This window comes from Sminthopsis crassicaudata, chromosome 3, assembly GCF_048593235.1.
Source record: "Sminthopsis crassicaudata isolate SCR6 chromosome 3, ASM4859323v1, whole genome shotgun sequence".
Lineage (NCBI taxonomy): Eukaryota > Metazoa > Chordata > Mammalia > Dasyuromorphia > Dasyuridae > Sminthopsis > Sminthopsis crassicaudata.
The window spans coordinates 635,914,823-635,940,980 of NC_133619.1; the positions used below are offsets into that span (position 1 = coordinate 635,914,823).

Sequence of the window (26,158 nt, forward strand, 5' to 3'; positions counted from 1 at the left end):
ATGCTTGCCGGGAATCGTAGTCCACCTTCCCGCGCACCAGGCCGATCTGTACGGGTCTACGGGATGAAAGAATTACAATTCCCGGCGTCACCATCGTGTGCCTCGCAACGCCTCCCGAACGTCCGGGTCCCGAAGGCAACAACGAACCTGTCTTACTTGGGTGGGAGGATCCCCAAGGAGGCGCGGCGACTCTTGGGAGATGTAGTCAGGTCTGGCGTTGCGCTCCCCAGTCGTGCGTCTCTTTGGCGGGAGTGGACTACAAGTCCCAGGGGGCGGCGGGGACGCGGAGCCAAGGGCGGGGGGCACGAAGAAGAACCTGCCCGCGGGCGGAGGCATCCGAGACGGAGGAGGCGGCGGGGCTGGTGAGTGAGGAAGCGCTCGCGGGGCGGGGAGGCAGGAGCGGGTGCGGGAGCTGTCCCTGCACGTAGTGCGGGTTGGGGGGGAAGGGTCTTACCCACCCCCCATCCTCCATTCCCATCCCCACTCAGCCTCTTCCTTTTTCTCCGTCCCTTCCCTCGCCTCGTCTCTTCCCCTCTGCCTCTGCCCCCCACACACACACTTTTGCCCCATCCACTCCCTCGGCCCCTTCCTCTCCCTCCCTTCATTCCTTGCCCCTCTCCCTCCCTGACCCCCCCACCCTCTCCCCCCACCTTTCTTCTTCCATTTCTCTCCTCCCCTGTCCTCTCCCTCACTTCCCCTTTCTCCCCTTCCTTTGCCCCTTCCCCTCCCCCTCTCTCTGCTTTCTCCATCCCCCTCCCTCCCTCTCCTCTCCCCTTCCCCTTCTTTGCCTACCTCCCCCCCTCCCCCCGCTGCCCCCACGATCCCTCCCGCACTTTGAATCTGCTCCCTGTCCCCTTTCCCACCCTACCCCGGCCTACCCCGGTCCCTCCTCCCGTACGGCCTCCCTCAGTTTCCCTTCCCTAAACCCTGGCTCCTGGGAAAGCTCCCTTCACTTCCCGGGGATCCTCCACACGCTGAGGGAATCTGCGCTCCCAACTTCTCAGAACCCTCCAACTTTTCAGCTTCTAGGATCCTCTGATTTTTTTCATTCTTTCTCTCCTCCCTCTTCCCCTCCCCCTGTGTGGCAGTAAGCATTTCTTAAGCACCGACTGTGTGCCGGGCTCTGCGCTAAGGCAAAAACTGCCTTCCCCGAGGTCAGCCGCAGTTGCGATGCACGGCTGAGATACGCGGGACGCTTGGAAGCAGCTAGTTCTTCCTTACCCTGGAGAGGAGGCGACACTTTTAGTGCCGCTTAACTCGCTTGGACCTCAGTTTCCTCATTTGTAAAATTAGGAAGTTGGACTAAACGGCCTCTGAGATCCTGTGCACTCTTTAGTGCCGGCCCGTGAGAGCCGTGACCAAATATTTCACCGACTGGGCTGTGGAGGAGGGACCAGCTTTGCTCTCTGGCTCCTCGGGGCAAAACCAGGAGCAGCTGGTGGAGGGTGAAAGCCGGGGGGAGCTCTCCAGAAGTGCCATGGCTGCTTGGAAGCCTGGAGAAGCCCCTAAGTACCCCTCCAATTAATTCTAAGGCCACCCCTGCTCTGAGCAGTGACTAGAACGCCTGCATCCTGAGTTGAAATGCAGCCTTGAGCTTACTAGCTGCAAGATCCTGGGCTAGTCACGTTACCCTGTTTGCCTCAGTTTCCTCAATCTGTAAAGTGAGCTGGGGAAGGAAATTCCCAGAAAACCCCAAATGGGCTCACCAGGCCTAAGATAATCCAAAAGAAAGCAACCTCCATTTAGGTTAAAGGGTAGAGGTAATCCGGTTTAACCACCTAGTTTAATAGCCCAGGGAGGTTAGTTTCCCAGGGTCACCCTGAGAAGGAAGGTCAAGAAGAAAGTACACGTGCTTCTCTACAGTTGGTGAGCTTCCTGCTGCTTGGAGTTGGAAGTCCTTCCATGCTATCAAAAGGGCCTTGTCTGCCCCAGAATTCTCCAGTGTGGGCGAGGCTTGAATAGCCTTGGGTGTCCTCCCACCTGGCTGTGATGGGCCTCAGAGCCACGGAGGAGGGGCTGACACAGACCCGCCTTTCAGCAGCAGCTGCTGCTGCTGGTACTACGCCTCCCTGTGATTTGGCTCTGTTTGCCCCATCCTCGGGCCTGTCCCTGGGTGACCCCAGAGTAGGGCTCCTCTGCCTGTCATCTGGCACATTCTCCAGCTGCCCCTCAAAAGGACCCACTTGCCTTCCTTCAGCTCAAGTCAAGACTCTTATTAGATACGCAGAATGTTCAAGACACCGAATTAGGTCAAAGTACCAAGGTACCAAACCAAAAGCAGTCCTAGGCCTCAGAGGGCCCCCAGACATATCAAAGAAACAGAGGGAAAGGGAGGAGAGACAGAGAGATGAAGGGAGAGAAAGAGAGAGACGAGGGGAGAGAGTAGGAGATAGAGAGCGCTCCCTGCCAGATTGGCTAATAGGATGGGCAGGTTTCCAAGTAAGCTAAGGATTCTGAGCAAAGGTGAGAAGGAAACACACGCTGCCCAGGTCAGGGGATGGAGAGGAAGATGGAGTGTCTAGATCAGGGAAGAACGTGGCGTTCTCCAGCTTCCTCTTCTCTCCCCCACACCCCCAGAAGGACCCTTCCCCTCTCCTTTACCCACTGCCCAAAAGCAGTCCTCAAAGGGCTGCCCACTAGAGGCTCACTGTAAGCTGTAAGAATATCAGGACCTTGGATTACAGGCTGTCAGACCAGCAGATGTAGAGTTCCTGACCTTTGTGCCCGGCTCTTTCTCAGAATTCTATTCTTCAATGCAGAAAATAAAATCTTTAGGGATTACAAAGGAAACCCACGCTTAGTGAAGTAGGGTGGGTGTTTTTCCCATTCCCCAAACCTCCATGAACCCCAGAATGAATACTCACTTGAGATGAGGAAACTGAGGTTCAGACAGGTTTGAAGGACTTAACCAGAGTCATGGGACTATTCAGTATCTGAGGCAAGATTTGAATTCAAGTCTTCCGGGTTCTGGGTTCAGTATTGCACTGCCTCCTGAAGATCTGTCTTTGAATCCAGACTCTGACTCTTGTTAGGTCATTTCTCTGGGCCTCAGTTTCCTAGTCTGTGCAATGAGGATGATGATATGTGCAGCCCCGATGAATGTTGTGATGATCAAATGAAAGGATGGATGGAAGGAAAGAAGGAAGAAAGAAAGAAAAAAAGAGAAATAAAGGAGGAAAGAAGAAAGGAAGGAAGAGAGAAAGAAAAGGAAGGAAGGAAAGAAGAGAGGGAGGGGAAAAGGATAGAGATAAGTAAAATATTCACATGTGCTTATATATTTATGTACAGCTTTGCAATCTTTCAACCTGCTCTATAAATTTCAGGCATGATCATTAACAGAAATTTAAATAGCCTGAGACCGGCTGAGCTGGATTCTCTTTCTCAGCAGATCTCACCCCCTAGAAGAAAGGGCTCTGTACCTTTTCATCCAAGGAAAGGGCACTCTTAAAGACCTTCAGACCGATGTCCTTGGATGCTTTGGCCACCAGTTGTCCCCAAAGGGTTAAACTTCTATTCCTGAAGTCCTTCATTTAGATCGGGGCGGGGAACCTTTTTTCTGCCAAAGTCCATTTGGATATTTATAACATCATTCTTGGGCCATACAAAATTATCAACTTAAAGAACTGAAGCAGTGAGAAGTTGGCGTACTTAGCTTCCAGCTGCTGTTCCCTTAGTAAATGATTTTGTGGGCCTGGTACAGTCCTTGGGCCACCCCTAACTTGGATGAATAAAGGGGTGGCTAGAGTATGAGACTGTTTTTGCCAGGTTGGGTGCCGTTTACCCCCACCCCCCTTATGCTGCCCCCCTTTCCCCCTGCTCTGATCCAGTTCGGACTCCATCCCCTCCTCTCTGGTCTCCCTACCTCCCAGTGCATCCTTTATACAGTTAGACGGGACCCTGGTGCTTCAGCTTGCTACTTTGGGCAGGGAGAGGAGGGGCAGGGGCTTATTTCCCCCAGGAGAGCCTCAGCTCTGGTCTCTCTCCCAGCACCAGACCATGCTCTTAGTAGGAGGTTAATAAATGCTCACTGAACTTCCCTGAACTTTCCCTGAGCCCTCATTAGGCCTATTTGCAGTAAAAACCCAAGGGGATCATCAAGGAGAAAGGATTTTTCTCCTCTGAAGTATTTTATGACTTATTTCCGGCTATGAAATATTCAGTGTTTACTTGAAAAGGCTGAATTGCTAGGAGCATGTCCTCACTCTAGCAGGAAATCTGTAATCACTGCTTCAGTGGAAGCTATGATCTGAAGCTGGGCACCTAGGTAGGACAAGTGCCAGGTCTGGAGTCTGGAGGACTGAGTTCAGATCCCCCCCCTCAGACACCTCTTAGCTGTGTGACCCTGAGTGAGTCATTTCATCCTGTCTGCCTCGGTTTCCTCATCTGTCAGATGAGCTGGAGCAGGAAATGGCCAAGCCCTCCATTATCCAGGGGGATCATTGAGAGTCAGGACTGAAACAACCAGACAAGCACATGGAGCTTGAGTCCTTGGGAAGGAGGTGCGGTGAGTAGGGACCTCCCCTGGCTGCAGCAGCCCCCCTCCCTTCCTACTGGGCTGAGAATGGGAGGATATTTTTCCTCTTCAGTGCCCTGCTGACATTCCTAAGATAAAAGTTAACAGCACTGGGTGCCAGCCTTGCCAGTCATCAGAGTTTGGATTTCACCCTGATTGGTAACGAGACATGTTGGCATGGTGCCAGGCTGTGTGGCAAAGCTGCCAAAGCACTCGATTCTGTCAGAGAAGCCTGGCTCCTGACACTCAGAAGCTGTGCGATCCTGGGCCAATCCCTTCTCAGCCTCAGTTTCCTCTGCTGGAAATGGAGCTCTCTCTCTATCGTGTTTGCCCAGAGGATAGGGGCTCAGGCATGGGGTCAGGAGCCCCCGAGTTCAAATGCAGCCTCAGACACTGATTATCTGGATGATCCTGGACAAGTCACTTTACTTCTGCCTCAGTTTCCTCCACTGTAAAGTTGGGATGAAAACAGTATGGTCCAGGGTTGTCGTGAGGATCAGATAATATTGGCAAAGGGCTTAGCACAGTGCCAGACCCACAGAGGCCTTCCTAAATGCTTATTCCCTCCTCAGGAAGAATGTGCCGAGACCTTTGGAGACTCGGGGGAGTCGTGGTTATGATGGGCACTGTGGGACAGTGAGCTCCTCAGACCAAGGCTGAAAGACGGAAGGTTAATTTCTCCTTCAGCCGAGAGCAATGTTAGCTTTCCAGAATGTGGGTCGAGGAGTTTATCAGGCGTTGGTGCCTCTTGTTGATAAATCACTTCTCCTTCTCTGTCCTGCCCTTCTCCCCACGGCAGTGAATTTTCCCTTGTAACAAAATCAGTTTTTTTAAGAAGGGAAAAAAAAGGTAGTTCAGCAGAATTAACAAAGACATTGACTGGGTTGGACAGAATGTCCCTCGCTCTCCCGCACGCTTCCCCCCTGATTTGTTCATGCTAATTACACAGCTCCCATGGCTGTCACCTCTGAGGAGATCGCTCTCCCGATTCTGCATCAGGTCTCCTACTTCTCGACCCCCCATCATCCTCTTAGAGCAAACCCACTGAGATTCCAGCGCCCCCCACCAGTTTCCATTTGTCCTCCGATTTATGGAGCCCCTGACTTTCCCCGGCGGCCCCCGGAGCCGTTCCTCCTGAAAAGACTCCCCCCTCCCAGTCCCTTCTGCTCATCATTCCTCTCTTGTTCGCTCTGATATGTCAGGCACCATGTAATTAACTTCCAGACTGCCATGGAGCCTTGTGCTGCTGCTCAGAATTTTCAAGAGATTGCGCTCCTTAGTTGGGGAGCATCAGGGATCTCTGCTTCTCGCTGCCTGGCGCGACCTTGTATCCCCCCAGCAGAAGCCGGGGCTTAAATACCCAAGGTTGTCTGCTCACCTTTCCGAGCAATTAATTCACCCTGCTCAGGAAATCCACGGCATCGTGTAATTAAATTCTCTCCTGACGGGCCAGAACGCTGGCTGATATCTAGGCCGATGGCTTTCAGCCTTTATTTTCTATCAAAACATTGGTTGGTGGTTTTCATTTGGAAGGCAGGTGTTTGTGATTTCCTGGCAAATAATGAGCTGGCCTTTTACGCCCCCTCCTCCCCCCCCAATTTGGCTGCTTTTCTCCTGCTGTGAAACGGACCCACATCAGCCTGGAGCTGACAGCTGGTGTCAAGAGATCTCCGCAGCTCGCCCCTGTTTGGCACTCTCGGAGTGTTAAAGCGCTCGCCGAGGTCGGTCTTCCCATTGCTGATTCAGACCAAAAATAGAAACTCCCCGGGTCCTCTGGAGAGACGGAGAAAGATCAATTCTTAGGAATAGGATGGAGAAGCAGATGGGGCGGTGGCAGCTCAGCCACTAGAGCCATGACCTCTCGTCTACCAAAGTCATTGATTTCTGACCCCTTGCCAAAGATTGGCAAAGGTGGGGCCAAAAACCTCCTTTAGACGGGACTGAAGAATGGGCACATTTGGGAAAAAAGTCAATGTTCTTTTCTGACTTGGAACCCAGTTTTGGTAGGAGACTGGTTAATCTGACTCTGCTCCTTCCCGCCAAAATCCCCATCAATACTCTGTAACGGTCTCAGAGACTTTAAAGCAATAGTTCTCTAAAGAGAATCATCTCTCCCAACAAAAATGGTTTCCTTCCAGAGAACTCAGCCAGTCTGCAAACATTGAGCCCGTATTGTTGGGGGAGCTCAGCACTAGCTCAGAATCGGATCTTCTAGACCCAAACTTGCCCCCGCAGAGCTTCCAAGGTAAAAGTAGTGAGCTGTCACCCCAACACAGCTGTGAGTCAGAGTCGTGGCTTCTGCGTAATGGGAACCCCGCTCCAATCACAGCCAACTTGGGAGATGAGTCTTAGGGGTGACCTGAGGGAATCTCACCCACAGTCTCATGCAGAGCAGATAACAGTGGTGAGATTTGTAGCCCGGCCTTCCGACTACGTGTTTGGCGCTCTGTACTACAGCCTGTCATTATCCTCAAGGGCCTTTCCTTCCACTGAGGGAATTCAATTATGACCATTTGGGATTTTCTTGGCAAAGAGGCTGCAGTGGTTGGCCGTCCCCTTCTTCGTCTCATTTTATAGATGAGGAAACTGAGGCACACAACGTGAATTGACTTGTCCAGGATCACACAGCTAGGAAGTGTCATAGGCTGGATTCATACTCACTCGGATCTTCATGACTGGGACCCAGGGCTCTAACCAGTGAACCATCTACCCGCCCTAACTTCTCAGCTACAGTTTGATTTTTTATAAAATTCACAAGGTGGTTCTGAAAACTAAACGAGATAGAAGCCTCCGAGCACTGTACATTAAGTGCTGGCTGTTATTGTATTCTCCATAGTGGCTGCCAGAGGCTCTTTCCTGTGTCGGGCTTTCAGCAGATATTTGTTGAGTGAATACATTTGGCCCAGCAACTAGCTCCATCCTTTATATTTCAGTAAGACCATCTTAAATCTAGAGATTTGGTTTCTGTTAATCAGCACAAAACCCTCAAATGCCTTTGATGGTCCAGCTGCAAATGTTTATGGATGTTCTCCTGAATTCACCAAACCTTTGTTCACATGAGCTGGCGTGTTCTAGAAACAGCAGCTTTGCATGCGCAGCTAATGAAAATCTCTAGTCGATAAGCTGGCTTAGCTCCCTGGGGACCCTGGAGCTGGCCTGGCAGCCCCAGAATAAAGGACTCTGGGATCCTCCCGAAGCCAGGAAGTGTGCTGACAGGAGTCTGGGAGGCAAAGGCTTATGAGCAAGCCATGGAGACCAGGCTCTTTGTCACAAATCGGTTCCAAAGGCTAGTTTTTGAAATGCCCTCCCTGCTTGGAGTGATAAATCTTGGGAGAGCCATTGGAGGAAGAAAAGGACCCAGATATGTTAAGCGCTGCCCAGCCAGCCCTTTGGCCCAGCCCCAGAGGAAGCTCAGAGCATTCTCACACTCTTACCTCTGGGCTGTTTTCTTTTCCCCAACAGGATTATAGATGGAGAAATCTCCATCCAGCTCTGAATGAGCTGGAATTCTGTTGTCACATAGTCTTTTCTGAGGCTCATGACCCCATTTTGGGGCCATGATACTGGAAAAAAGGCTTCTTTTCCTTCTCTATCTCATTTTACAGCTGAGGAAACTGAGGCAAATTGGATTAAATGACTTGCCCAGAATCACCCAGCTGGGAAGTGTCTGAATCCAGGTTTGAATTTAGGAACATATTCCTGACTCCAGCCCTGGGGCAAAGGATTTTAGAAATCCTGTCATCCACCCCCATTTTATCTGCCAGGAACAGGAAGCCCGAGAGGGAGGGACTTGTTCAGAGCCTGGGTTTGGATCCAGGGCCTCTGGGCTCAGATGCAAATCACTTTCTCCTTTATAACATTGGCATTCTGGGAAGGTAGCCATGGATAAAATGGATAGAGGCCTGGATTTAGAGTCTAGAGTGCCTGACTCAGCTCTAAACTAGCTGTGTGATCCTGGGAAAGTCACTTAACCCCTATGTGAAATAGGGCCAATAATAGAACTGAAGTGCTTTGCAATCCTCAAAATACTACTTAATGGCTTGCTGTAATTATTTTTATTATACATCTGAGTCCCATCTCCTCGGAACTCAATTAAAGCCTACAAAACATCACATTTATATTATGCTTTAAGGATTATTACCCCAAAGCACTTCACACATTAACTCATCTGAACCTGACAACACAATTTATACGGAAAGGCTGCCCGTGCCGCCCAGCCTCCCCACTTATAATGCATCCAGAACAGGATGAGAAGCTAGACCTATCCCGATGCATCTTCTATGCCTTCATGTTTCTTCAGGAAAGTGGGTTATATTATATTTTATATTAGTCATATTGCCATGCTGTTCAGTTCAGCATTTTGCAAACTCAAGACAAGGAATCCAGCTTATTTCCCATATTTCCAAACTACTTTTGCCACTGTTTGTATTTCCTAACATTTAGCACAATACCTGGCACACAGTAGGTGCTTAATAAATACTTGTTGACTGACTGGTTTCTAAAATGAAAAGTTACTGGATTCAGGGGATAGGACTGAGGAGAAGAAGATGGAGACAAAAGATGTATGTGAAGGGAGAGAAGGAAGGTAGTAAAAGCACTGACTCTGTACCAGTTCCTGTGCTAACCATGGAGACTACACATATAAAGCAGACCTTGCCCTTGGAGCCTCTAGTCTAAGGAGAGATGATACCCAAGGGAGCAGGAGCCAGGGAAGCGAGTCCCAGGGAAAACAGCCCGATCCATGGGGCAGCCTCCCAAATGGAGCTAGTGTGGATTGGAGGACAGAGCTCGAGGTAGAAGGGGGCGAGGGCACAGGCCATTGTGGCCGGACCACCTGTGAAACAAGACCTGGGCGGGTCGGCCAGATGTAGTGGGGCCCACTGGGAGAGTTAGAATTCACAATTCAGTCCGAGGCAGAGGCAGGATCTCCCTGTTTAGATCTCAGGGAGCCTCATTTTTAACAGATTCATTTTATAGAAACTGAGTCCCAGTGAGGTTAAATGGTTTGCCCAAGCTCACAGGTTAAACGCAGGGGTGAGACTTGTCCCCCGGGTTCCCATGCCTTTTCCTCTGTCCTTGACCCCGGGCAGGAAGGTGGCAGCCAATGAGTTCAGGTCTTAGAAGAGCAGAGAGTCAGCTGTGGGGATGAGCTGAGCAAAATGCAAAGGCCTCAGCCCCCACACCTGGAAAGGAACCTCCGCTATCCCAGTCACCATGCAGTCCCCCAGCCTCTGATCAGACTGAGCAGGGGAGGGAAGGGAAGCCCAGCCCCTTCCTCTGTGGAACAGCCCCAGTTCTTGGGATGCTTCCTAACGTCTGAGCTCTGTATCCTGCACCCGTGGCCTTGGGCTTCTCTGCTCCTGGGGACAGATAGAGCCCAACTTCTATACGGCAGCTTTTCAGATGTCTGGGGGACCGCTCTCATGGCCACCCTGAGCCGCCTCTTTTCTGGCCTCAATGTGCCCACAGGCCTCACCATCTTTGTTCTCTGGACACTTCCATTGGTCAGTTTTCTTCTCGAATCAAGGTAGTCAGTCAAAATCTAGCCAGGGCAGAGTCAGGAAGGCCCACCCCCTGTTATTCCTGGAAGTTGTTCTCTCTCCCAAAGCAGCCCCAGATCCCATTAGATTTCCTGGTGGCCCCATCCTGCTTCTGTCTCCTATTGAGCTAGTGGTCTACTCGAACCCTCTGAGCTTTTTTAAGACCAATCGCTTCCACCTCTGATTCCCCATAGTGATCCTTTGAACTGCCATGTAAAACAGTTATCTTATCGAATCTCAAGTATTGGCTTCAGTCCTGCTTCAGCAGATCAGTACCGTCATCCATTGTTAACTCTCTCCCAGCTTCATCTCGCCTTCAGATTGGAGGAACGGGTCACTTGTGCCTTTATTGATAACTTGTTAAAACAGCACAGACACTGAATCGCTCCACTGGAGACTTCCTGCTGGGTTAACATGGAACCGTTAACTGCCACTCTTTCAAGTTCAGTCATGCAACCAGTTTCTAATCCGTCTTGTCTCATTGTTTCCATAAGCCTGAGAGGAGATTCGTTAGCAAATGCTTTTCTAGAGTCTGGAGCCACTTTATTGACATCCTGGACTTGTCAGTGAGGGAACATGGAGCAACACGTTAACTGCCACTCTTTCAGTTCATGGAACCGGTTTCCAATCCAATCCAGCCTTATTGTCTCGCTCACCTCTCCCCAGACTCTCTGTAAGACTATTAGGAGATTAGTTAGCAAATGCTTCTCTAGAGTCTGGAGCCACCATATTGACATCATGGACCTCCCGGTGAGGGAAGGCCATCCCTGCCCTGCACGTAGCTCTACTTTCTCTGTAATCGTGGCCTCCTTTGCCAGGAATTCTAGAAGTAAATTCTAGAAACATCATAAAGGTTAATCCATTAACGAGCTCTATAATGACTTCTAGAATTTCCCCAGGAATCGGAGTCAGACACGCTGGCTGATAATTTGAAGATGTGGTTTGTTTCTGTCCCTGTTTCAAAAATTGGGACGACCCTCCTTTTTCCCCAGGCGGCGTCTTTCAGAGCTCCCGGGTCAGCAAATGTGTCTGCCGCTATTTTGTGTTGTTTTCAATGCTTGAAAATGTAGTTCATCCCGACCAAGTGGCCTAAATTCAGCGGGCAGCAAGGGGCTCTCTTTCTTCACTTGAGTCTCAACCCCCTGTCCATTACTTTTGTCCAGTGCAGGAGTCAGTCTCCTTGGGAGGGAAAAAAACCAAAGCAAGTGATCATTGGACAGCTCTGCCCTTTCTTTGGTCAGCCAGTGGCTTTTTTGTAAGTCATTTTTTGTGTCCTTCCAGGACCCTTGTGGATGAAGAAGCATTTATTAAACACTTGCCTGCTAGGTGCAATGCTAAGTGTGTGGGGGAGGGGGGGAACAGGACACAAATACATGCAAGCCAGAGGGTCCCTGCCCTCAGGGGGCTTATACTCTGTCTGCAGGACAGTGCAGGGGCTTCCAGGCCAAAGTTCTCCTTCTCTTTCTGAGTCACAGAGCAGAAGCTGTGACCATTTAGCCTTCCCTTCCCACCATTATTCTGAGTCTGACCCAATTTCTGGGGGACTCTGCCAGCGCCATGGCATTCACCTGGCAGCCATCTTGGTCTCTTCAGACGGCTCCTGTTTTTTCTCCTGAATTGCTTTTCTACCTCAGAATCCCCTCCTTGGCAGTTGCCCCTTCTTTCAGGCCCTGCAGATTTCTAGTCCTCAGAAGCCATCAGCCGGAATGGGCAGAGCCGGCCTCAGACACTTCCTGGCTGTGTCACCGTTGGGCCAGTCATTCAAGGCAAGTCTGCCTCAGTTTCCCCAGCTATAAAGGGAGACAGGAACAGTGACCCCCAGGACGGTGGTTGTAAAAGTGCTTGCTCGTTTCCTTCCAAGGGGACGCCTATGTGTTCTTCCTCTGGACCCTTTGAAGTCAGCATTCACCCGTCTAGGCTCTGGATCAGCTAACGGGGCCAGAACTCCTTGCTAACAAGAGGCCCACCCAGGGGATCGCCAGAGCAGCCCACGCACCTTTCCGGGGCACCCTGAGTCAGGCCTCCGCCCTTCCACGCCCACTGATCTCAGGCTGCTTGGCGCCCCTTGGCAGCCCCAGGCGAAGGCCCACACGTTGTCCAGAGCCAGCGTGCCCTTTACCTGTGAGGGCCTGAGGGAGTCTCTACTTCTGAGGCTGTTCCCCGTGACCCTCATCCCCAAGAGGGGACTCTGGGCTCTCAGAGGCTGGGCCAGCAAGGGTGTGGGAGGTCCTGGTGCAGACCCTCATCTCACCCATGGCCGACTGTGGCGGCAGCTGCTGGGGCTCTCCCCACTCCTGTCCATCCTCCAGCAACCAAAGGGGTTTTCCTAAAGGGCAGTGCTGCCCTCACTCAATAAACCCCAGTGGCTCCCTGTGGCCTCCAGGCTCAGATACAAAACTCTCTGTTGAGAGCTCAGAGCCCTTCAGCCCAGCCCCCTCCTCCTAACCTTTCACCCCACTGCCCTCTTCAGGCCTCCATTTCCTGAATCCAGGCATTCTCTGTGGCTGAAACTCCCCCGTTCCTGAGCTCTCCCTCCTCCGCCCTTTAATTTCCATTTTTCCTGCCTGGGTCTTGTTCCTCTGTAGTCCTTGCTTGGCACCTTCATTAGACCGGAAGCTCCCTGAGCATCCAGGGTCTGGCACAGAGTTGTTGGAGCCTTAGAAGTGTTTTGAAGCTGCAGGTGGGAGGGTGTCCTCCTCCGGGCTGGGGGGCAGCAGGCCATGTTACCCATGAGGAGGCCGGGCACGCCCCAGGGTGGGCTTGGACCCTGAGACTTTGGCCCCTGCAGGTCCCAGGTTCCCTCTCTGGCTGGGGCCTAGGCTGACTCCGCATCCACTTTGATTGTAGATGCTGGGTGTGGCCTGGTCTGGGTCTGGAGAGCCCGGAGCTCGGGACTGATAAGGCTCCTCGTTGCCTAGCAACCACGGCCTTGCCTTGCCAGGAAGCCAGCCTCCACAGCAGCTGGGCCAGGCTTCTGAATGTCTTCAGCCTCTCCCCTAGAGAAGGTAAGACTTGTCCTCCTCCGGCTGGCCCAGAGAACTCTGGGAAGATGCTGGGAGGGACGACCCGAGGCCCTGGATCTGCTGGGTTTGGGGCCGTCCTGCTGGTTAGATTTGGTCCACAAGCCCAGAGAAGGGCGGCGGGTATCCCAGAGTCCTGGGCAGGCACCCGGCCCTCCCTGCCCTCGGCCTGGAGGCTTTTCCCAGAGGAGCTGGGGCCTCTCCCCCAGACGAGAAGTCGTGTAGCCAGCTCGATGGGGTCCCCGGGGCCGCAGAGGGAGCGGGGCGCACCCAGAGCTTCCTCCCAGCAGCCCCCTTCTCCTCTCCTGTAGCAGCCAGACCCTCCCCGCCAGGAGGTCCCTCCCACGCCCAGAAGGAGGCTGAGGCTTCCTGCCGAGGAGTGCGTCCTCAGGAACAGGAAGCGGCCCGTCCTGGCAGAGTTGTAGAACCAGCTCTCAAACCCGCGGCTGCCGTAGGTGTTCTGGGCAGCCCCGGCCAGAGCGCTGCTGGAGAGGGTCCTGGGCAGGCGGGTGGGAGGGCATCCCTTCTCCCTGGGAGCTCGACCCCGTCTTTCCTTCCCCCCCCCCCCCCCAGTCTGGAGGCGCTCTTCCAGATCTGCCTTTGGTAAGTCGGGGCTAGTTTAACTTATGTTCTGTGCGGCGGTTTGTTTGGGTTTTTTATTTGCTGAGGAGGCTGGTGGCAGCCCTTGTAATTCAGCCGGCCTTTCCACCCATTTCTGAGTTTCAAAGACTCGACCTTGACCGTCCACCTCGGAGAATGAAGGGCGGACTTAATGACATCGATTGGGCCTGGAGAACCCAGCCCAGCCACTTTCCCCTGTTTTTTCTGCCTCAGCCGCCCCTGCCAGCTGGAGCCTTCCCACCATGTGACTGGTGTGGGGCCTGTGCCGTCCATCCCGAGGCCTCCGTACCTGTCTGCCCCCAGTGACTCAGCCCAGGGGCCTTCACCTTCCCTGACCATCAGTTATCCGCTCAATTACCCCCCACCCAGGTGGTTCAATTGTTTTGCTGATAAACAGAGTTCTATTAGCAACAGTGCTCGGACCCCTCAGGAGGTCAGTGGGGTGGGGGCGCGCTGTCGGTGGCCCCAGATTTTTTGCTTTCCAGTAACGGCCGTGGATCTAGTCTCTCCTGTCAGACTGTGAACAAAGGCCTCCCTGAAGGAGGCGGCTGCTTGTGCATCAGCCACGTCGGGTTTCAGGTGGGGGCTTTTTAGAAAACATGGAGCCCACGGGACCTGACTTGCACTACAGCCATCATTTTTCTGAGTTCTCTGGGGCGGGTCTTCAGTCTTCCCCCTTTGGAAACTAGGAGTTCAGCAGTCCCTCCAGCTCTAACAGTGGTTTTCTGTTTTTTAGTGTGTCGAGCCTTTAGAAGGCAGGTGTAACTGTGTGTCCCTAAGCCAGACCCTTAGTTTGTGAGGCCATAGAAATCGAGGAGCACCTTGAACCCCCTTCTCGGGGCTTCACCCATCGGCTTTTGTGCCTTTTCCTGCTGTAACAGCCGTGACTGGAACCCCCGTCCCTCCGGGCACCTCGTGAAACGAGGGGGGGGAGACCTGGGCCCAGGCCAGCTTTGCCCGCGGTCGGGGACCTTGACTTTTCCTCCCACTGACTAAACGGGCCATGATCACTTAATGTCTGACTTCTGTCACGTCTGCTCGTGGCCTTTGACATCCTTGAGAAAAAGGCCGGGGATTTTTCCTCTGAGCCCATTGAGAGGCAGTTCTGAAAAGTGACGTCTGCACTTGCAGGAGTTTCTTTTAAAAGCCTCAGTTTGGTGAGTAAATGATTCATAGAAGTTAGGGCTCTGGGCCAGACTCACGGCACGTTCCAGCCCCGAGGAAGCCGGGACTGCTTGGACAGGCTCGGCTCTGCCAGGCTGACGTTGACACCGACACCCCCCCGCCAAGGGCACGAGGAGCGAACGGGGTCATGGGTGGCAGCCCCTCAGCCGGTCATTGGTGCGCTTTCAGGGTGACCCTTGGTAGGGGTCAGAAGGTAGCTGTGGACTACTGAGGGAACTCCTGAGGAGTCCCCCGGGCCACAGCTCCCACAGCAGTCCTAGAGAGGCTCTGGCCTTGGGGCGCTGCCTCCTCATTTTCATTGGGATTTCAGCCCCATGAGGGGAAATCCATCCTAGGGCACTTAGCACCCAGTGCTGCCCCCTTGAGGAAGAAAGTTCTTTTTCTTCCCTGGGGGGCCATCAGCTCTTTCCTTGGGAGTGCACCCCTCCTCTTGGGGAGGTTTTCTGGGGGATGGGTTTGGGGAAAGAAGACATCCTGGAATCAGTGTCTCGGGCACTTCCCCACGCCAACAGCTCAGAAAGATAGAAGCTGAATTATCGTTCGGACGCCCAGTGGATCACCCGGGACCCCCCCCCCTCACCCCTCTGCACCTTCTCTCGTGGGCTCCCCCACAGCCGGAGTGAGCGCGCAGAGGCGGTGGCTGACAAGGCTTTCTGCCCTTTTTAGGTTCCCCCGCTCGAGTGCTGCACAGACGTGATGGATGTCAACGTCAGCTGCCCGGGCACAGAGCAGTGCGCTTCAGGTAAAGCCGAGCTCGGACCGCCAGGCCCCCACAACAAGGCCCGAGGCTTGGGGCATTGTGGCCGTCTGCTTTCCAAGGCAGTGGCTAAGGAGGATTGGCCCCGCTTTAAGATGCCTCCCACCCCCAGCCCCTGCTCTCCCATGCATCTCTTGGAGCTGGCCCATCAGAGGATGGAGCCAGGCAGCTTCCCCCCCCCAATCCCACAGGACCCTTCAAGGCCCTGGGCCATCCATCAGCCTGTAGCAGTGCCTCGTAGGCCCAGGTGATGGAAAGAAGCGTGAGGTGAGCTGGGCTCTGAGAACAGGTTTAAGTCAGGAGCCCCTCACAGCTCTTGGAACAGCGGGGCATTGTGAATTGACTCAGATCATGTGTATCTTACGTCTGAAGCAATGAGCAGCACCCTCATGGTGCCCAAGAGCCCAGGTATTCCAGTGGATGGCTCCTCAGGGCCCCAGCCCCTCCTGGGCCAATTCTCTCCAGGCTCGGCTGCCCGGGGAAAGCGGATTAGGGGGAGAAGACCTCCTTGGGGGAGGGAGGGCAGGCCTTTGGGAAAGCTGTTGGAGAGTCCACGTTACCTCGAGCATCCCCAAGCCTGTGCCCCTGAGGAGGGCTGAGGCGCCCGGCCGAGACAGCCAGAGTTCTGTGCCCCTGACGGCCCCAGGAGCCCGTCTGTTGGTCAGTGTGAGCAGTTGCAGCCCCAAGGCCCCGGGACAGTGGGGGCTTCCCATCCTGCACAGGGCTCTGTGAAGCGGCCCCCTGGAGACGGGCCTGGCCCTTAGAACGGGCCAGTTTGCGTTGAGGTGAAATGTCAGGTGTGATTTACTTGGGGAGAGTGGAGGGGGGGGCTGCTTTCCTTCCAGAAATAAGCACAAGGCCCCCGTTTCCCCGTCCGCGCCGGCTCAGAGCCTTCATTAGTGGCCAGCTTTTCTGGGGCCCCATGCAGGGCATTGTCCTGTCTCTGAGGGAGCCAGCGGGTGGAGGCCACGGGTCCTGTCTTCAAAGAGTCTGTGATCCAAAGGGATCACAGCTTGTACCTGAGAAAGGAAGAAAAGCCAGCGGGGAGGCAGATTTTAGGGCCAAGTGAATGATTTCAGGAGCTGCAGTCAGAATGGGGGGATTGGGGGTAGCTGGGGCTGTGGAGAGGGGAAGCCCAGGGAGGCCGGCCGGGGGTTAGCAGAGGAAGGAGGGCTGTGGAGGGCCGTGGACCCCAGGCAGCGGGCATCCTTGGGGCCGGGAGCCACTGTAGGAGCAGCCGGGGTGGGAGGCAGGGAGGGGGGGACCGAGGGCCGGGGCGGAGTCGGTCCCAGTCTGCCCGCTGCCATTTCTAATGAGCTGCAGGACCATCCACACCTGACCCTGCTGAGGGCCGGCCTCCTCCTCTGTAAAATAGATGTAATCCTACCTGTGGCTCCTCCCTTGGAAGATGTTTAAGGCGCAAATGAGATCATGGAAAAGTCTTGGCAAACTTTCCAGCGCTTAGGAACCTCACAGGGAGGACAGTGGGTTTGGGGGGTGGGTCAGGCCCCCTGGGCCCCCGGAGCAAAAGCAGCAGTCAGGGAAACGGAGGCTGGGAGAAAAGATGAGCACCAGTGGGGACGGGCTGGAGTCTAAATTCTCAGCAGCCCCTTCCCCTGTGGCGTCCAGGCGGCGAGGAAGGCCTCTGGCCTGCAGGGAGCTCCCTGGGGCCCAGGGCAGGGAGAAGCGGGCAGGAACTGTACCCAGCTGCCGGGACGCCCCATTTCCAGCCCCTCTGAGAATCCGTCAGGGAGGGAGAGCTGTGGTTGGGGGGGGGGGGGGAAGCACAGGGCTCTGGGCCGAATTTAGACCCACGAGGATCCAGAGAACCGCGACCTCCGGGGGCTCCGAGAGTTGTTGGAGCTCGGCCTCCCGGCTGCTTTGCTCTCCCAGGCTGAAGTTCGGCCAGACTGGCCTCTGGAAAGTGGGGGGCCTGGCTGCCCCTGCCCTCTCCCTGGGAGGCCACCTTCTCCCTTTGATGTGAGACAGCCTGAAAGCTAATTAAGAGGAGACTGCTGAACCCCCCCCAAAGCCATGGGGGTCCCCTGGCCCCTCTCCTTACCTTCCTCCTCCTCTCCCGCGCAGGCTGCTACCGGCGCTGGAACGAGGACGGGAGCAGCAGCTGCGTGCGGTGCAGGAACGAGACCCTGGCCGTGACCGGGGCTTACGTGGTCGAGTGCAGGAGCAGTGAGTCTCTTCCCTAGGGTCCCCCCTTCCCCTCTCCATGGGGGGGTCTAGTTCTGTTGTGAGGGACTTCAGGGGTGTTTCCTTCAGTGGGGGCCGAAGTCACTGCCCTGCCCCAAGACAGGGAGCTCTGCTGAAGCTGGAGGGACCCTCCCCCAGTCTCTGGGCTGCAGTTCTCACACTGGCCAGAAGAGGGTGGTCATGGACCTCGCCTTTCTTATCTTCCCAATATTATGGCAAGTCCTCCTGGGGTCTGGCTCCTCCACACAGCTCCCTAAAAGCTCCCCCTTCTGCAGGGACGTTCCCCCCGCCCAGCCTCAGGCTTCCTTAAGTAAGCAAACTTCCTGGGACCCCCGAGCCCCCCGAATGCCCCTGGCCCCCGGCCCCCTTACCCCAGCCCTCCACAGCACACCAGGCCAGGGCCGGCTGACCAAGGTTTTTCCCCACCCTTAGTTGGCAACAAAGAAATTAACTTCACGTCCTACAGAACCACGGTGACGCCCCTTCTACAGAACCTGGGTAAGTCATCGCTGAGCCTGGCAAAGAGGAGCCCCCCTCCCCATCCCGGAACCTGCCACGGATGCCCAGGGGTGGGCCGGGCGGCAAAGCTAGAGGGTGGCCATGGAGTGGGGCTCCCTGGCGAGCTGGGTTCTTCGGGCTAAGTCCTGCGGCTCCTGCCCATCCCGACACAGGCCTGAGGGAAAACCAAAGCCTGGCCAGCCTGGGACGGTTCCTGACAGCCCCAGGCCTCGGTTTGGGGCTGAGCTGGGACGGGGGGTCGCCAGGGTGCAGGCTGCTCCTCGCAGCAGTCATGCTTCCCCTCAGGATGGTCATCAGGCTGGCCACCCCGCCCTGTGACCGCTCCCACCCCGTGGGCAGAGGGGCCAGGCCTTGAGGGTCCAGCTGGCTGAGGCTGAGGCAGCCCTGCTGGGTCCTCCCGTCTTCTTGGCCCCAAGGCCCCGGGCCCAGACGGGGCGTCCATCACAGGAAGAGACCCAGACCCCGGCTCTGGTCTTCCGTTTGGGCTTCCAGCAGCATCCCAGTCTCTCCCCCTTGCGGTGCCAGGCATTGGGAGTCCTGGGTTCGTTCTGGGGAAGGCCGGGTCTCCTCCGCACCTGTCACTCCGGGATGCTCGGGGTAGGGCTGGTCTCCTTCCCTCCAGGAGGGGGCCCGGCGGCCGGCTCGAGCTTGTCCCCGCCTGGCTCACCGGGCCAAGGGACCAGCTTTCGATCGCGCGCCCCCAGGGCCGGCCCCGGCCGAGGCACCGGGACGAGGCTGGGCTGGGTTGGAGAAGTGTGTGGTTAAAGAAAAGCCTGGCTACAAATACCCGGCAGCACCAGCTGCCATCCACCGCTGCTGCCCAGTCACACGGAGTCAGGGACGGAAACGCAGGGGCCCCCACAGCCTGGCGGGGGAGTCGGCCTCCATGTATGGCAGAAAGCCGAGCCTGGCACATTTGCCATTCTCGCTGGGATTTTTCAGCCTCTAAAAATAACTCAAGCCTTGCCACGTGGTTCCATCGGCGCTCAGAGACTCGCTTCCCCAGGCGGGCACAGAATGGGCACATGCCCATCATTTCCTGATAGTACCATTAACTTTCTGGAAGCTCCTCAGACCTGCCAGGATTTTTCTGTTTGACTAGTCACTGGTTAAAGATTGAACATCTTTCCCTCCCTCCCTCTCTCCCTTTCTATCTCTATCTCTCTCTCTCTCTCTCTCTCTATCTCTGTCTCTCTCTCTCTCCCTTTCTATCTCTATCTCTGTCTCTCTCTCTCTATCTCTGTCTCTCTTGTCCTTGTCCCCCACCAGCCAGAGGAGCCCGTGGGCCTCCTAACCACTTCCCAGTGAGCCAGGCTGCCGAGGCAGTGAGCTGCGTGGCTCTGATCTCCCCCCACCCCTGGGGCTCTATACTAGAAGAACCTCTTGGGGGGTAGAACAAGCCTCTCTTCCTTCCTCGCTGACTCCCACAGGCCCCGGGGGGCACAGCCGCCCACAGGGGCCTCCAGGCTTTCTGACCTCAGGCCTGGGCTCTGGCCACTGGGCAGAGGGAAGAGGCAGCGCCCAGAGGCCCGGCCGTGCCTCCCCCCCCCCGCCCCGTAACTGCTGTCTCCTTTGTTTGCAGGGGGCCCCCAGGTGGCCGTCTCCCTCTTCTTGGGCACCTTCTTCATTAGCTCCTGCCTCATCCTCTCCGTCGCCTTGTTCTTCTACTTCAAACGCTCCAGCAAGCTCCCCCACTTCTTCTACAGAAGGAACAAAGGTATCTCCTGCTCCCCTTGTGTGTTGCCCCTTTGTGCGCCGCAGGGGGCAGCCTCGGGCGCCCTCTCCCCACGGGGAGGCGCCTGCTGGGCTGTCCCGGCTCCGGGGTGCTGCCTGGGCCTGGTGGGGCTTTGGCTGCCAGGAGGCGCTCAGCCTTTTGCTCTGGGCGCGCTTCCGGAGTGCTCCCTGCTAGAGAACATGCTTCTGACCCCAACCACGGCTGGGGGCTGGGCCAGACCTCCGGGTTTGGGGGTGGCTCGGACCCCCTTGTGGTGGAGCTGGGTGGTCCTGGACCAGCTGGGCCCCTGAGCTCCGTGCTGCTGCCTGAGGGACGTCCCGCAGCCGGCCTCTCAGTGTCCTGGGGAAGAGAGCTTTGTCCCCTGCCCTGATTCTCAGGGGCTCTGAGCAGAGTGGCTGCCTGAGGGGTCTAGTCTTGGGGTGAGGGCCGCCCCAGAGGGGAGGGGGAGCAAGGCTGACGTGATGGCAGAGGAGCCCCTTGAGCGCCGGGGCCAGGAGCACGGCCACAGAGAGCAGCAAACCCCGCCTTGTCGTGACAGAGACGATTCCAGCTTTAGCAGAGCCCGGACCTCCTGTGTTGGGAAGGCGGGTTGAGCACCTGAGCTCACAGGTCAGGACGTTTGGCCCGAGGTCTCCCCGACAGAGCAGGAGCACCACCGGCCCCTCGTCTCCTCTTTTGTAAATAAATCCCCTGCAGGGACCCGCGGGTGCAGGGCGTGGCTGAAGACTGTGCCCGTCCCAGCTCTGGGCCAGCCCGTGGACCCTGCGATGGCAGAGGTGCTCTGCCAGGAGGGTAGGGCCCGATGAAGGCCCTTTTGGGGGCACTCTGCCAGCCCCTCCCTAGCACCACTCCTAGCACTCCATCCCCGCCTGGACCACTGGCCCCAGGAAAGCTTCCTCCCCCAAGGGGTTCCCCTACCTCTCCCCCATTTTGGGGACTCAGAGGTTTTCCAAACTGTTTTGAAGCTTAGTGGGGGTACGGGGCAAGGGCAGCAGTCAGTGCTTTGTGGGGGGGGCTTGCTCTCTCTGAGCTCTGAGGGGGTGCCAGCCCTTTTCACCCCACCTGGAGTCCATGGTGCTGCTTGGATGGCCTGGGGGATGGCCAGCCTTGGGCAATAGTCCTGTGCCCTCTGATCAGCTGCCCATCTTCTTTTTCCTTGCTATAGTGAGGGGGCTGGGCTTGCTGGCCTCTTAGGTCCCTTTATCCCTTGAGCCCTGGGGGTCCTGAAGCTGGCACTAAGACCATGACGGCCCATGCCAGGATGGGTTTCACTGCCAGGGCACTAAGCCTGCACCTTGCCCCCTCCATGACCCTCCTATGCCAGAGACTCTTCCTGCAGCTCATGGGGCACCAGCCTAGACTTTACCTTCCTCTTGGAAGCCTCCCTTCCTGCTAGCGGCAGCGTGGCTATAGCATGGGGCCCCCTTGCCCACCCAGCTCAGCAGAGTGCCAAGGGCTGCTCCTGGCAGGCTCATTTGTGCCCACTCCATCCCGTTGGAGGCAGCTAGGGGGAGGGGGACCAAGTGGGCTCCAGCTTCACAGCCCCCAAGGAGGGGAAGGAGAAGGTTGACTGTGGGAGCCCGTGGGGGTGGCAAGCTTGAGGGATCCCCCAGCCAGAGCTGTGATCTCGCAGCCCCCTTTGTCCGGGTGAGCCGCCTGGGAAGCACGGCTGGCTGAAGGCAAAGAAAACCAGATTTCCCCATGCTGGTGGAGCGCAGGCCACAGCTCGTGTCTTTGGGTGCTCTGGGTTGTTCCTGTGTCGGATAAATCAGAAAGCGTCTCGGTGGCCCCCTTCTCTCTGCTTTAAAGTCAGTCCCTGGGCAGAGGGGCCGTCTGCCCAGCAGGCCTAGGGGCTTGAGAGGGGCGCCGGGGGTCCGGCCTTAGGTCACAAGCACCTGGGGACAAGAGAGCGGCAGCCTGGCTTTGGTGTCTCCCTGAGAGTTCAGAAGATTGAGGCAGGAGGCAGATCTCACCGTGGGCACAGCTGAGCCAGCTGGGTGCCCTTGGTGCCGCTTGGCTGAGATGGCAAGGGTCATCAGTCCGGCCCCCTCTTTTTACCCACAAGGAGCTGAGGCCCAGAGGGAAGGGACTTGTCCAAGGTCACACAGATGGGGGGACAGAACTGGGGCCTGATTGGGGTCCTCAGGGTGCCCAGAGACTACCCAGGCTGGCAGGAACCAGAATGCTGGCCTTGGGGTCCAGCCTCCCCCCACTTCTTTTGTGTAATGGTGTCTTTCCTTTTCTCCTTAGCTTCTGTCCTACAGCCCGGAGAAACTGTGAGTAACACCCCCTCAGCCCCAGAATATCCCCCAAGGGACCCCCCCCTTTAGCCGGGTTTCCCTGGGGCCAGGGTTGTTGCGAGGATGATGGGCCCACTTTCTGCTTTTCCCTCCCACAGGCTGCCATGATTCCACCTCCAAACTCTTCAGGTAAGCTTGACTTCCACAGGCCTTTTATGTCCAGTCCTTTGTCCCCGTGCACGCTCGAGAACACGGGAAGGGCCGTTCACAGGTCCGGACCCAGGGACGCGAGCCCCCAGCTGGGAGTCTGGGACACACTCGGGTTCAGACACTGCCTCGGACCCAGGTTCTGGGCTTCTGACCTGGTCCCTCTCCCGTAATGAGCCTCAGTCTCCTCATCTGTAAAGTGAGGGCTACTGAGCTGGGCCTGCTCCCTGATCCCCGGGAAACCTTCCTTCGGTTCAGAACGGCTGCATCTGCCCCTGGGAGCTTGTCCTCCATCCTTGCTCAAGCTTTGTTTCCAAACACAAAGGAAGGCTTTTCTTCCCTGGGGGGGGAGGGGACAGCCCCCTTTCTGGCCCCTTGAGGGGTGGGAACAAAGCCCTCAGATCAGGGGCCGCCATGCTGGGTGCTGCTCCAGTCCAGACCAACCCAGAGGAGTTGGGGATCAGTGGCTCATTCAGTCTCACTCAGCAAAGGCTACTAGGTACTGCCAGGTACCAGCCCGGAGCTGGCAATAAGAGAGGCAGACAGGGGCGGCTCTGAGGGACAGTGTTCTGCTCCCCTGGGCCCTGGAGGCGGTCATCCTGGGCACCTTCTGTGGGAACATGGGGTCAGGTCAGGGAGCAGGCTGGCGCTGGGCTGGAAGGTCTGTTAAAACCCTGGGGGTGAGGCAGGGATAGAGCACCAGCCCTGAATTCAGGAGGACCCGAGTTCAAATCTGGTCTCAGACACTTAACACTTCCTAGCTGTGTGACCCTGGGCAAGTCACTTAACCCCAAATGTCTCAGGGGAAAAAACAAACAACAAAACCCTGGGAGTGCTTTGAGCCTCTGGTAACGGGGTACATCCTTCCATGGCAGTCCCCTGCACACGCTCCAGACCTGGCTTCTCCCAGACAGCCTTCCCGGAGCTCCCCTGTGCTTCATGCCCCCCAGCAGGGACTTGAGACTGCCCCATTTCCCCTGCAGCCCAGGGGTACTCTCTGAGCACTGTAACCCCAGCACCGTCATGGGCCTCCAGGAACTCTGTGCTCTGCAGATCGGAGCCTTGGGGGAGCTTCAGGAGAGGACTGGTTGCATGGTGCTCTCTAGGCCTGAAATCACTGCGGCCTGGCCAGTCTCCCTTTGTGCCGCCTCCCTCTCCTTCCCCTTTTGTCCTCTTTTCTCCTCTTATCTTCCTCCCTTCTCTCCCTCTTTCTCTTGTAACCTCCTTCACTCCTTCCTCAGTCCCTGCCTCTCTTCCCTCCCTGATCGTTTCCTTCCTGCTCCTCCCAACATCTCAGGCATGGGAGCTACCAGGGGGATGATCTGAGTATAAACCCCGCCTTCTGCTCTGTTTCAGTCCGGAAACCGCGCTACGTCAGGCGGGATAGGTCGCTGGCGAGACCCACCACCCCGACCATGATCTCCTCCCTTGAGACTCGGGTCAGCAACGTTTAATCAGCAAGGTTTGCCCGAGGACTCGGTCCGTGAACCATTGCAGACTTCTCTGTGGCCTCCCAAGGGCCGGAAGAACATTGGTGGCCGCGGGGTCTCCAGCGGGCCCCGTGCCTGTGCCAAATGGAGCACAAAAGAGGCGGTGGGATACAGAGGTGGCCACTGCCGACCTCATCAGGACGCTTTTCAGCGCTTCCTCCCATCTGGGTTTTTGATCTGTCTCTTAGCAACAGATACTCAGTTAAAAATCTCCAGACAGCTTGGTTTGGCTGAAGAGTCATTTCTTCCCATCTCCAGCAGGGGCTGGCCTGGCTCCCAGAAAAGGCCATTCATCCCGTGCCCCTCCGCCAAGCCGGAGTTTCCCCACACCCAGAACCTTCTCTGTTCTGGACTCTGTGGAGACGCCCCATCAGCCCTACAAGTCCACCAGAGGGTGGCCTGGCCATTCTCTGTTCCCCTAAGGCAGGAAAAGTGGGACTCCGGCCTCCAGTGAAGGTTTTCCCATGCTCCCCCTGTCCTGCTTTAGGCAGGCCAGTGCCCAGCTTGCTCCTGAGGAGGGCCTTCTATAGCCTGAAACAAAAGAGCCCAGTCTATGAGACTGGATCTGGTCCCTCTGCAGCTGGGTCCACAGACTACATCCTGTTTGCAGTGTGATTCTGAAAAAAGTGCATTCCACTTTGCTCCTGACTGAACCCATCTAGAAGCCACCCCATCTCCATCAGCTGCCGGCCAGAGCTTACTGGCTCTTCGGGGGGGCCGACAGGCTAGACTGAGCCTTTCTTAATTCAGGCTTAGATGATATTTGGCAAGGTGGGCGACCGTTAGCCCTCTTCGGGCCAAGCTGGGACCTGGCCAGAGAGCAGGCGAGGGAAGAGGCTCCGCCCACTCGGAGTCTCAGCTCAAGCAGGGATTTAATAAGTTAGAGGCCGAGCCAGGGAGCCCCTGCTCTCCCGCCCGAGCCCTGGGTCATCGGAGGGATTAGAGCCAGCTGTTCAGGGACCCCCAGAGTTCACAAAGTAGCCGTGTTGTTCACAGGATGGTTTTTATAAAACCAGATCTGAGTTTTTGTGGCGAGTTATTTGTGAGTGGGACCTGCATTCCCTATGAGGAAGCAATCCTGGGGGAACCACTGGGGTCCCCCCCACTCTTCCTTTATTCCCATGTTCCCCCAATTGCTCTCCATTTATGCTGACCAATAGAGCTGGCCACAGCCATTTAAAGCACAGAATTCAGGGCACAGAAAGACCTGGGAACCTCTTTCACAGAGAAGGAAACTGAGGAGCAGGGTATCTGGGCCCAAGCTCGTCGGCAGCAGGACTAGGATCTGAACTGCCGTGGGCACCCCGACTTGAAGATTGCTCACTGATGTCGAGGGACCCTCCAAATGAGTGCCCTAGCTCATCCTGCCAGGGCCCAGATAGAGGCCGGCCTCCAGAGGAGGTACACAGGCCCTGTGTAGGGATTGAGGTCACAAGTGACTGAGCCCATGAGCCTGCTTGGGAAAAACAGGGAGAAGCACCCCCCCCAAAAGCTGTGGCGAGCACCAGTGGGTCCGAGGACATGGCCCACATGTCAGACTGACTGCCGGGGTGCGGTTCCCGGCCCCAGCAGTGCTCCTCAGGCCCAGCCTCCACGGCCCAGGCCCCCCATGCCAGATGGGAGAGCAGCAGCAGGTTGATCTTGGCCTGCCCTCTCACCATCCGAGCCACCGGCTGGCCCCGGGCAGTAATAATCCCATGGATACCCGTGCCCTTTGGCCGACCGAGGCTGCGCCCCTTTGTGCTGCTCTTCTCCCCGTGATCTTTTGTATCTTTTTCTATTGCCAACTTTAATAAATGCTCATTTCCTGAGACACGAACTCAGTGGGATGATGATCCTGGAGCCAGGGATGAATGTGTGGTTCTTCGCTTCCCTTTGTGCTCTCCTCCCCCACCAGGCCCGGGCTGGCGCTGCCATCTATTTCTGAAAGCGAGATGAAAGGGCCGGGATCCGAACAGATGCCAGCCCAGGACCCAGCCCCATGCATCCACATCCAGGGCTTCTGAAGTGCAGAGAAAGCCCGGGGATATTGGAAAGGGGCATCTTGTCATGAAAGCGCCAAGTTCTTGTTCTGACCCCCCAAGTGTGGAGTAGGGTGGCTGCTCAGGGGGGAGGCTGGATCCCCT

The 26,158-nt window shown here is 56.2% G+C and overlaps 1 protein-coding gene across 1 annotated transcript; it reads left to right on the forward strand.

The window, feature by feature from the left end:
* On the forward strand, nucleotides 1–25,874 carry C3H1orf159 (chromosome 3 C1orf159 homolog). Its single transcript, XM_074302578.1, has 9 exons — nucleotides 1–135; nucleotides 231–362; nucleotides 15,546–15,621; nucleotides 17,722–17,823; nucleotides 18,274–18,339; nucleotides 19,943–20,077; nucleotides 22,346–22,371; nucleotides 22,494–22,524; nucleotides 23,899–25,874. Exons 1-9 carry the CDS (start codon nucleotides 1–3, stop codon nucleotides 23,994–23,996), a joined length of 801 nt encoding a protein of 266 aa, XP_074158679.1. The 3' UTR covers nucleotides 23,997–25,874.
* The last annotated feature ends 284 nt before the right edge of the window (nucleotides 25,875–26,158 follow it).